This window comes from Mauremys mutica, unplaced genomic scaffold, assembly GCF_020497125.1.
Source record: "Mauremys mutica isolate MM-2020 ecotype Southern unplaced genomic scaffold, ASM2049712v1 000298F_np12_obj, whole genome shotgun sequence".
Taxonomy (NCBI): domain Eukaryota; kingdom Metazoa; phylum Chordata; order Testudines; family Geoemydidae; genus Mauremys; species Mauremys mutica.
This window is the reverse complement of record NW_025422903.1, coordinates 617,147-628,145: the sequence shown is the minus strand read 5'-3', so window position 1 is coordinate 628,145 and position 10,999 is coordinate 617,147. Positions and strand designations below refer to the sequence as shown.

Below are 10,999 nucleotides of genomic sequence, written 5' to 3'. Positions count from 1 at the left end.
AGACTGGAGTGTCTTTATTAACAGGAAAAACACGGGTGGGGGAGCTTCCCCCCTGCCATTAAAATCAGTTGCTCACTAAAACAATTTCATTATCCCACTCCAGATCCCTGGACGAGCTAATGAACGGAGAGAGGTGTCCGCAGGGAACACAGGAGTCCGGCCCCCCAGCCCCACATCCCCACTCTAACCCGCCAGACCCCACTGCCTTCCCAGAGCCAGAGAGAGAACCCAGGAATCCTGGCTCCCAGCCCCCCTGCTCTAACCACTGGACCCCACTCCCCTCCCAGAGCCAGGGAGAGAACCCAGGAGTCCTGGCTCCCAGCCCTCCCTGCTCTAACCACTAGACCCCACTCCCCTCCCAGAGCCGGGGAGAGAACCCAGGAGTCCGGGCTCCGCCCTAACTCCCCTCCCAGCCCAGAACACTCACTGCGTGGTGGGGAGGTACATGGGGGTCACATCCCCCCAGTCCCGGGCCTTCCCCGCCGCCCAGTCCATCAGCTGTGGCGCCCTGGCGAGGAAGATGGCGATCAGGGTGCGGACGTCTCCCTCGGCCGAGTGCGCCCCGTCAGGGTCCCTCCCGAAGAGCCCCCGGAAGAGCGCCCCCAGGCTGTACCCCCCCTCGCCCCCCAGGCCCAGCTCCTTCATGGCCTGCAGGGTGTCCAGGCAGCCGGTGGCGGGGGGCAGCTCGGCCCCCACGCGCACCAGCTCCGTCCGCAGCAGGGGGAAGTCGTAGCTGAAGCCGTTGTGGGCCACCAGGCAGAGCGGGGGGGCTTGGCGGGCTAGGAACCCCCCCAGGGCCTGAGCCACGGCCTGGTCCAGGCCCCGCTTCCCGTTCTCCTCCAGCTCCTGCTGGCTCAGCCCCGTGATGCGGGCGGCTTCCGGGGTGAAGGGCTGTTGGGGGTCGATGCACAGGGTCAGCTGGTCCAGGACGCGGGGCAGCCGGGGGGCGTCCTGCGGGGGACGCTGCAGGAGGGAGCGGCGGTGCAGGGCGAAGAGAGACAGCTCCGTGATGCGGGGGCGGTCCCGGGGCAGGCCGGTGGTCTCCAGGTCGAAGAAGATGAAGGTTTGGAAATCTTGGGGGGCCAGCATGGCTGGGGAGGAAGAGGCGTGTGAGCAGAAGCCAGTGATGCGGCTGCCTCTGGGGTGGAAGCACAGGGGCTGTTTATACAGGGACCCCATGGAAGGAGTAGAGCAGGGAGCCAGGACTCCTGGGTTCTCTCTCTGGCTCTGGGAGGGGCGTGGGGTCTAGTGGTTAGAGCAAGGGGGGCTGGGAGCCAGGACTCCTGGGTTCTCTCTCTGGCTCTGGGAGGGGAGTGGTGTCTGGTGGTTAGAGCAGGGGTTGGGAGCCAGGACTCCTGGGTTCTCTCTCTGGGTCTGGGAGGGGCGTGGGGTTTAGTGGTTAGAGCAAGGGGGGCTGGGAGCCAGGACTCCTGGATTCTCTGTCTGACTCTGGGAGGGGAGTGGGGTCTGGTGGTTAGAGCAGGGGTTGGGAGCCAGGACTCCTGGGTTCTCTCTCTGGCTCTGGGAGGGGAGTGGGGGCTGGTGGTTAGAGCGGGGGGTTGGGAGCCAGGACTCCTGGGTTCTTCAGCACTCACCCACCAAGTGACTGCAGTTAAGCCTCTCCCTGGCTGTGTGCCTCGGTTTCCCCTCTGTTGTGTGCCGATAGCGCGGCTGGTAGGTATCTCCTTAGCTGCTTCCCGTGCTGTGTGAGCTCCTTGGGGCGGTGCCAGGGAGGGCTGAGGGCAGGTCACTTGTCATCTGTGGGGGCGGGGGCCGGTTCCTCCCCCTCGGGGAAACCGAAACCGCCCCACGCAAAGCGATGAGTCTGCTTCCCCCTGGGGGCGTGGGAGGAACGCCCTGCCAGCGCCCAAGGAACCCAGGCGTCCGGGCTCTCAGGCCCCCGCCCTGCCAGCGCCCAGGGAACCCAGGCGTCCGGGCTCCCAGCCCCCCGCCCTTCCAGCGCCCAAGGAACTCAGGCCCCCGCCCTGCCAGCGCCCAGGGAACCCAGGCGTCCGGGCTCCCAGCCCCCCGCCCTTCCAGCGCCCAAGGAACCCAGGCGTCCGGGCTCTCAGGCCCCCGCCCTGCCAGCGCCCAGGGAACCCAGGCGTCCGGGCTCCCAGCGCCCCGCCCTTCCAGCGCCCAAGGAACCCAGGCGCCCTGGCTCCCACCCCTCCCGCCGCTCCCTTCCCGCCACCCTGAGACCCCACCCACTCCCCTCCCAGAGCACAGATGGGACCCAGGCGTCCTGGCTGGATCCCAGCCTCCCCCCAGCTCTGGGGCAGCAGGAATTCACGGAGCCACAAACAGCCCCGGGTCTCCCACGGCAGCTACTAGCCACGTGGGGAAACTGAGGCAGGCGGGGGGGGGGCAGAAGCTTGCACGAGGCCTCCGGCCGCCGCACGGCGCCGGGAGCTCCGGGGGGAGATGGGCGGGGCGTTGCCAGGGGCGGGGCGTGCTGGAAGGGGCGTTGCTAGGCTCGGGGGGGGCCGTTGCTAGGGGCGGGGATAGATGGGCGGGGCGTTGCCAGGGGCGGGGCCCCCTGGAACGGGCGTTGCTAGGCTCGGGGGCCCGTTGCTAGGGGCGGGGCTCGCTGGAAGAGGCGTTGCCAGGGGCGGGGCGTTCCCTAGGCCCGGCCCCTCCCCCCGTGTCACTTCCCGTCGCCGCTGGCGCCTCCTGTCCCGGGCCTGCTCCGCGCGCCGGAACCGCGGGCACCGACCCCCCCCCCCGCCCGGCCGGGCCATGGAGCGGTACCGGGGGCTGACGGACACCGAGCTCATCGCCATGCTGCAGCGCTACGGCATCCCGCACGGGCCCGTCGTGGGTACGGGGGGCGGGGGGAGTTGGGGTGCTGCGGGGGGAGGGGTGTCTGGGGTCTGGGGGGAGTTGGGGTGCTGCGGGGGGAGGGGTTCCTGGGGTCTGGGGGGAGTTGGGGTGCTGCGGGGGAGGGGTTTCGGGGGTGTGGGGGGAGTTGGGGTGCTGCGGGGGGAGGGGTTCCTGGGGTGTGGGGGGTGTTGGGGTGCTGCGGGGGGAGGGGTTTCTGGGGGGAGTTGGGGTGCTGCGGGGGGAGGGGTTTCTGGGGGGAGTTGGGGTGCTGCGGGGGGAGGGGTTTCTGGGGGGAGTTGGGGTGCTGCGGGGGGAGGGGTTTCTGGGGTATGGGGGGAGTTGGGGTGCTGCGGGGGGAGGGGTTTCTGGGGTATGGGGGGAGTTGGGGTGCTGTGGGGGGTATCCGGGGAGGGGGTCTGGGGGGAGTTGGGGTGCTGCGGGGAGGTATCCGGGGAGGGGGGCTGGATGGGGAGTTGGGGTGCTGCAAGGGGAGGCAATCTGTGGGGGAGGGGCAGGGCACCATGGGGGCCCACCTGACCCCCCCTTGTCTCCCCCTCCCGGCCCCCCAGGATCGACCCGGAAGTTGTACGAGAGGAAGATCTGCGAATACGAGAGCCAGCGCACCAAGCTGTCGCCCCCGGGGGGCTACTCAGGTGAGTGGGGGGCCAGGAGGGGTGGGGAGGGGCCAGCAGCCACAGCCACTGACCTCCCCCCCCCCCCATTTCTGTGTGTCTCTTCCCTCCCGCCCCCCAGATCCCGGCACCACCGAGACCTACATCCGGGAATCTTACAGCTACCCCCGGCAGGAGGAGGAGCGGCGCCGCTATGGGGCGGACGGTGAGAGGGGGCTGCGGGTTGAGAGCGAGGGGCACCTGGGGGGGGGGGGGGGCGCAGGGCTGGGTGAGCAGGGGGCTGCGGGTCAGGAGTGAGGGGCACCGGCAGAGTTTTCCCAGACTTGGGGTACCGCGGCTGAGGTGTCTGAATGTTCCTGTCTGCTGTGGGGGTGGGTACGTGGAGGTGCCCCCCACTGACCCCTCCCGTTTCTCTGCCCCCCAGACTCCAGCCCCACCACGACGTACTCGCCGGCGCTGTATGATTTCCCTCGTCGTGAGGGTCGCACCGGCTACCTGGGGGATGGTGAGAGGGGAGCTGGGGGGCGGGGGGGCAGCGTTTCCTCTGGTGGGGGTGGCAAGGGGGGGGGGGTTACGAAGGTGGGGAGGGGAGTCTGGTACGATTCCCCTAGGCCTGGGCTTGACACCCCATCCCCCTACCCCCGTGCCATGTTCACATTCCTGCAGCGGGGAGTTCCAGGGGTGGGGTTCCAGTGGGGAAGGGGAGAGCCGTGCCCAGCCCCCCATCTCACCCCACTCTTCTCCGCTCCCAGACGTGGACACCGAGACCTACGAAGAATCTTCCTCCTCCTCCTCCTCCTGGCTCTATGGGGCAGCCCCAGGTCCCCTGGGGGAAGCCACCGCCCGCCAGCCGGTAAGTCCTCCCCTGGGGGTGTGCGGGGGGGGGGGGCTGGGACGTGACCTCCCCAAATAACGTCTCAGGGGTGCGGGCAGCCCTGCCTGATAAATGGGGGAGGGCGGGGCAGAAATAGGTGCCCCCCCTTTCCAGTCCCCTCACTCCCCCCTGCCTGGTCCTACCACCTCCGACCCCCAACTCTGCCCCCGTCCCAGCACCACGGGGGGCAGTCCTGGATTCGGCTGCTGGCCCAGCCTGAAAAACTCGAACCTTAAACCGTTTGCTGCCGGGCGATGTTGGGCCCAGCGGAGCCGGAACTGAATTTGGGCAAAATTGTCTAGAAACCGAAGCAACTTCCCGGGAGCTGATTTTCGGCCGGCTCGATAAATTCTCTCGCCTGTAGTTTGCCCCTGTAGGAATGATAAAGAACCTGCCAGTTTGGTGCTTAAAGCCGGAGAGTTTAGTACAGGCAGAAACGCCGCCCGTCTCCAGGACGCCGTCTTGTGCCGCGGCGTTACGTCCCCCAGCGCGGCGAGCTCCCCGAATACCCTCGTAATGGATGAGTTGACAATTTACCAGCCTCTTGTGTGTGTGTGTGTGTGTGTGTGTGTGTCTGTGTGTGTGTGTGTGTGTGTGTGTGTGTGTAGTAAAATATAACCCCACCAAAGTGAGTTTCAGGAAACAACAATGTAACGACTGTGGCCGCTGAGATTTGGCCTGAATTCTCTCCGCTGGACACTCTAGGATCAACCCCCCCCCCCCCCCCGATACTTGCCTGCTGCGTTGTCACAGCTGGGCGAAGTTGGGGGGTTTAAGCATTTTTATCTTATTTTTTTTTTAGTCTATTTAAATGTGCCCAGTTGCGGGACGTTACGGGGGAAAAGGGCAGGGATTGGGGGAGGGGAGACAATAATTATTTGATGACCCTAGACAGCGAGATTGAAAAATGTCACCATCCTACCTGTTAAAACAGCAGTGGTCAACATCCCGTATCCCAATATAGACGGCAAGTGCCCGTCAATAAACTCTAACGAGCGCTCCCAGCTGGCCATTTCTACCATTAGCCAATTGGGTTTTTTTGGTTCTGTGTCTGTGGGGAAATTGAGGCTTCCTGGGATCTACCGCTAAAAATCGACTCCTTCCCGTTGGCTTTGCAGTCGACTCCGGGGCACATGAAAATGGAATCCCACCATCCTAGTTCCCCCCTTTTTATTTCTGAGCAAGGTCTCAAACGTCAGGTCCAGGCCAGTCTCTGCTTCAAAGTTACATCAAGTTCATTACATCACGGGGGTGGGGGCTGTGCAAAATGTTGCCCCCCAATGCCGCAGTGAGGTTGACCCCACTTCTGGTGCGGACGCAGCTCGGGCTCCAGAATTCTTCTTCGCACCATGTCTTGGTGAGGCAGCTGCAGTAGAGGGAGTTCAATAAAATGGCCTTAATTTAGCATTGTCTCTCCACTCTAGTATCAACCTGCAGGGGGGACCCTTGAGCCACCCATGTACCTAGTCATCCTGGCCACCCCGCTGTTAAGTTAGGGTGAGCTGCACCCCCCCCCCCAATCTCTTGCATTTAGTATCACATTTCTTCTCCTAGTATCTGCTGTCCCCACAACAATAAGCAGCAGTTTGGGGGTGCAGGATGTGGGGGGGAAACCCCAGTTTAAGGCTAGTATTGCAGCACGGCCCCTGTGGAGGGGATATGCAAATTACCCCTAGGCAGAGCCGGAGTATGCAAACGAGGGAGTGCGTGGCCTGCATTCCCGGGCTGCCCCCGTAGAGGGGGTTCTGCCCCATAGCTGGATGGCACCTGCTGCCCCCCCCGCCCCGCCCGGCCTGGGGTTCGCTGACGGTGCGTTTCCTTGCAGATCGGAGAGGCCGCATCCTACACCCCGAGCAGGTCGGAGGAGACCGAGAGGTGAGACCGGGTCGTGGGGGTGGGGGGTGGGGGTCGTGGCGTGGTTGGGTGCCCGTTCGGGGTCCCCCGTGTGGGGTGCTAGCTGGCATTGAGCAGGGGGAATGGGGGGGTGTTCCTAGCCCTGGGGGCAGGGGTGGGGGAGATGCCAGGATAGGGGGGAGCTATGGGTGCTGTGAACACTAACCGCTGTCCCCCCCTTTCTTTGCCCCCCGGCAGGGACGGTGTCTCCTACCAGCGGGTCTGCCGGGCTCGCCCCGCCCCGCCCCCCATGCGGGTGGAGCCGCGCCGCGCCATCCACCCCCTGCCCCGCGGGGGGCCGGGGGGGGCCGGGGCGGGAGGCTCCCGGCGCTTCCTGCCTCTCTGGCTGCAGCTGCTGCTCTTCGGGGCGCTCGCCGCCTTCCTGGGCTACGTGTACTGGGCCCTGCAGGGCGGCGCCGACGACAACCCCTTCGTGCTGCCCCCCGAGGAGTGAGGGGACCCCCCAGCCTGCCCCCCAGCACCCCAAGGGCCCATGTCCTGTGTCTCAGCCCCCCCGTCCTGCCTCCCTGCCCCCGGGGCGCCCCCAGGGGTCCATGTCCGATCCCTCCTCCCCCCCTCACTCCCCACTCTCCCCCAGCAGCCAGGGGCCCCCCTGTCCCATCCTGTCCCAGGGACCCTGTCCCCCCCTGGCATCCACTGCCCCACCCATTGTCTTCCCAAACCTCCCCCCCCATTGTGGCCCTGCCCCCAATTCTGCCAGCTCCACCCCCCCCCATTCCTGCTTAGGGATTGGGGAAGGGCCCCACAGCTGCCCCCACCTCCGGCAGGCTGAGGTCCCTGCTGGCGCCCGGCGTGTTTACGTAGGGTCTACGTTAAGTGCCTCCTGGCTCTGCCCTGCCCTGTGCCTAGCCTAAGGGGGGGGTATTGCTACCCCATTCCCCCCCCCTGGGTTAACACTATGGTGGGGGAAGGGCCATGACGGGGGGGGGGGGTGGCTCAACACACACTGCTGCCCCTGCCCTACTCCAGGCTCCTCTCTGCCCCCCCCATACCTCCCTCCACACTCCCCCCTGGAGCTCTCCCCCCCCCCGACGCAGACCTCTGCAGGGGGGTCCCCCTCCCCTGACCCCCCCCTTTTTTTCGGGGGGGGGGAACTAGTCTGTTGCCCAGTGGTGCTGCTTAGCTTGTGCTTTTGTAATCAGCTTGGGCAGGTGGGGGGGGGGGAGAAGTGGGGGGGGATCGCTGCGTTTTCCTAGCCCATGGGGTTTGCTTTTGAAACAAACCAGCCGTGTTGGAGCCACTCAATAAAATTGGGGCTTGTTTTGGTTGTTTTGTAAAATTGGGGCTTGGTTGTTTGAGGGCAGCGGGGGGGGAGGGAGTGCCCTGACCTAGCCACCCCCCCCCCCACCACCAATAACACTGCACAGAGCCAGGGCTCCTGGGTTCGCTCCCCAGCTCTGCAAGGGGAGTGGGGTCTGGGGGGACGCTGGGAGCCAGGACTCCTGGGTTCGCTCCCTGGCTCTGGGCAGGCAGGGTTGGGCCAGGACTCCTGGGTTCTCTCCCCAGCTCTGCAAGGGGAGTGGGGACTGGGGGGACGCTGGGAGCCAGGACTCCTGGGTTCTGTCCCCAGCTCTTTTAAAACTCTTGGATGTGAGTTCCATACACCTGCCCAGCTAAAAATGTCCAGCTTTTAGTAGCTGGTGTTGACTGTGCACCCGAGATCCTAGTGGCACAGGAGGAGGCTCAGCACTGGATGATGTGACTAATTTCCTGCATCATCATGGGTGGGGCTGGGCCGACGTGCTGCCAGCTCGTCCCGCCCGGCGTGGTGATGCCGCGAGCACGGAGCTTGCAGGTGACTCGCAGATTTCCTCAGCCAGCCCTCGGCACGTGAGCACGACCTCGCTGCTCGCCTGGTGACCTGGCCGCAAGCCCTTGTGTTTGAATACAACCCCCTGCCTGTGGCTCTGTGCAGAACCGTAGCCAAGAGAGGCTAAGAAGGGGCAGGGCTTGTCCCGGGGGGCAGGAGCTAGGCCCTAGCAATGGAAGCCACCCACCTCCCCAGAACAGCCCTCCTGCAGCAGAGCCGTGAGAGACGGGGGGCTGGAAGGGACCCTGCCAGGTCGTCTGCACTGAGGCAGGACTAGGTGCTAGGCCCTGACCGATGGTCTCTGCTTTCTCCGGTTTGTCCACATCTGTCCCAGGCCCGAGGACCCACAACAGGGGTAGGAGCACGTCTCAGCCTCGGCCGGCCTTTCCCCTTGTGTACTCGGGCAGCTGAGTGCTCTGGCCTGGGTGAAGCCTGTTGATTTCAGGCCACGTCTCTGGGTGGCCGAGAGCAGCGTGAATTCTCGAATCCCGGCCTCCGCACACTTTGCGGGTCCGCGCTGGGCTGGGACCCCGACATTTATGAAGATTTGAATAGAACAGACCCCTTGAGAACAACTCAGGAGAGTTTTCCCACCCGTTGTGCACCTGCCTGACAGGAGCGGAGGGAAGATTGTAAGTTGGGGCTTTCAGGAGCTGGGAACGTTTTTGGTGAAAACGGCATTTACCGTTTTCGGTCCTTGAGCCGTTCCTTAAATTCCCGACAGCGTCTCCTCCTGCAAGGACACGGCCTGGCTGCAGCCCGAGCCCTGGGGTGGCGGCTAGATCGGCTCGTTGCCAAACCTCCTGCCACTGAGTCGTCTCTGAGGTGCGGCCACAGCGCAGCGTTGTGCCTGGCCTGAGACAGGCCAAGTCCTGGTGCAGCTGAGCCGAGCCCTGCTGGGTTCCGCCCAACTGCTGAAAACCGCTGAGGTGGGGGTCTCCTAACTGGCAGGGTGCTGAGAGGTTGGGACACTTGGTGTCTCAGTCACTTGGGCTATTCGCACGTCGCCGTGTTTCCAGCCCGCTGCGGCTATTCATGGCAGGTGAGGCCAGGCAGGAGCCGACGCCGGGGAGCGACCCAGGCCCCTGGAAAGGCAGCAGAGGGGCGGCCAGTGGCTCAGTCTGGCCACGGTTGCTGCAGCCTTGAACGCACCTGCCGCTGCAGTGGGGCAGGGGGGCTGTGACCCCCCAGGCACCACCCAGACTGAGGGGACTCCTAACACTGCTTGTCCCGTCCCCCCCAGGCACCTGGGTCCTGCAGCTGCTACCTGTCCATCTCCCGCGCACCCAGCCGCTCCCTCCTGCCCCCCCCTTTATACCCAGGGGGCCAGCGGTGCACAGGGACCTAGCGACACTGTTGGGTCTCAGACACCAGGTGGCAGCAGAGAGCCCGGGGGCAGTGGGGTCTCCTGGCTCCCTGGCCAGGCGAGGGCGGCTTGAGGCTCCCGGCTCCACCTCACCCCACGGGGACCCAGGCGCAGGAGTTCCCCTCCGCGGTGCTCGACTGCAACGGCTCTAGCGCCGGGGGGGGGGGGGGCGTGAGGATATTGATGGAACAGGGACCGCCCCAGCTCCCTGGAGCACCACGAGTCCCTGACACACGCTGGCCAGGCAGGACAGAGCCGGTAGGGGCCTGACCCTATGAGAAAAGAAGCAGAGGAAAAAAATCTTCAATCAAACCCTGAACCCTCCAAGCTCTGGGTCCAGGCTGCCCCCTCGCGCAGTTAGGGCAGCGCTGCAGGAACACGCTGCGACGGGGGAAATGCTCCAGCTTAGAGGGGCGACAAAGCCACAAACCCCAATAATAACGGGGGATTCCAGCTTGCCTGGGGCTGTCACGCCAGGAGGGGCTGCGGTGAGAAACGATCCAGGCCGAGCAACCGCCGCGTGATTCAACATCACGAGCCCAAAGCGGCTCAGCTCAGAGAGGGAACTTGGTACGTGCGAATCAGGCACAGGAGTGAGACGCCTGCAAGCTGCAGGGAAACTTTCAAAACAGCGTGAAAGGCTCAAACCAAACCTACACCCCACACACGTCCATCGGGGGGGCCTCACCCCGAGCCATTCTGTTCCGGGGACAGGCCCGAGGAGTCCAGGGAGGAGGTTTGAGAAGGAATTAAAAATAAGACTCCAGGAACAGGTGGGATTCACCCACGAGTCGTGCGGGAACTCAGCTATGACACTGCAGAACCACTCGGGAGCTTGGTAAATTGGAGAACGGGGCTGGAGCGAACAAAATGAAAGTCGGTGAAGATGGGTAACCGGGGGAGAACGGGCCAGGCAGCAGCGCTGCTGGGAAGGAGCGGGGAGTTGTGGTGGATCACAACCTCGACAGGAGTCAGCACCGCGATGCTGTTGGGGAAAAAGAGCACATGCAATTTTCGGCTGCATTAACAGAGGCGTGGCTGCAGGTCCCAGGAGGTGACGGCACCGCTCTGCTCGGCCCTGCCTAGGCCTCCGAAAGGATGTGGAGACACTGGGTAGGATCCAGAGGCGAGCGACAAAGCCGATCAAAGGGGTGGGACACTGGCCACGTGAGCAAAGGCTGCAGGAACTGGGAACGCTCAGTTTGGAAGAGAGATTAAGGGGGGGGGGGACGTGTGAGTGATCTTTGTCTACTCGAAAGGCTGCCATAGAAAAGATGGAGACGGGTGGGTCTCTCTTGCCCCAGAGGGCAGGACAGGAGGCCGTGGGGTCAAACTACAGCACAGCAGATTGAGATTAAATCTCAGGGAAAAGTTCCGAACGGGAAGAGCAGCAGGACAATAGAACTGAGGTTGTGGAAGCTCCTTCGCTGGAGGGTTTCGAGCGGAGGCCGGAGCCACCTGTCTGGGATGGTTTGAACCCGGCAGCGTGGCCGGGGGTCAGACTAGGTGCCCCCTGCGGTCCCATCTCACCCCACGGGTCGAGGATTCTACCAACTGTGGTGTGTGACCTATCGCTCAGA

The 10,999-nt window shown here is 64.6% G+C and overlaps 2 protein-coding genes across 3 annotated transcripts; one reads left to right on the top strand and one right to left on the bottom strand.

The window, feature by feature from the left end:
- Positions 1–357: 357 nt before the first annotated feature.
- Positions 358–1,950, bottom strand: TREX2 (three prime repair exonuclease 2). 2 transcript variants are annotated; one of them, XM_045000414.1, is made up of 2 exons: positions 1,596–1,950; positions 358–1,091 (listed from the first exon to the last, which is right to left on the bottom strand). In XM_045000414.1, exon 2 carries the CDS (start codon positions 1,087–1,089, stop codon positions 424–426), a length of 666 nt encoding a protein of 221 aa, XP_044856349.1. In that variant the 5' UTR covers positions 1,090–1,091; positions 1,596–1,950; the 3' UTR covers positions 358–423. The 2 variants fall into 2 exon arrangements, with proteins under 2 accessions (XP_044856349.1, XP_044856350.1); XM_045000415.1 differs by having other exon boundaries at positions 1,600–1,950.
- A 691-nt stretch (positions 1,951–2,641) lies between these two features.
- On the top strand, positions 2,642–7,522 carry EMD (emerin). Its single transcript, XM_045000318.1, has 7 exons — positions 2,642–2,821; positions 3,393–3,476; positions 3,577–3,660; positions 3,880–3,960; positions 4,208–4,308; positions 6,155–6,204; positions 6,421–7,522. Exons 1-7 carry the CDS (start codon positions 2,740–2,742, stop codon positions 6,674–6,676), a joined length of 738 nt encoding a protein of 245 aa, XP_044856253.1. The 5' UTR covers positions 2,642–2,739; the 3' UTR covers positions 6,677–7,522.
- The last annotated feature ends 3,477 nt before the right edge of the window (positions 7,523–10,999 follow it).

Coding starts and splice junctions, on each gene's coding strand:
- EMD (XM_045000318.1), top strand. CDS start 2,740: ATGGAGCGGTACCGGGGGCTGACGGACACCGAGCTCATCGCCATGCTG. Junction 2,822..3,392: donor CCCGCACGGGCCCGTCGTGG/GTACGGGGGGCG, acceptor CCGGCCCCCCAG/GATCGACCCGGAAGTTGTAC. Junction 3,477..3,576: donor GCCCCCGGGGGGCTACTCAG/GTGAGTGGGGGG, acceptor CCCGCCCCCCAG/ATCCCGGCACCACCGAGACC.
- TREX2 (XM_045000414.1), bottom strand. CDS start 1,089: ATGCTGGCCCCCCAAGATTTCCAAACCTTCATCTTCTTCGACCTGGAG.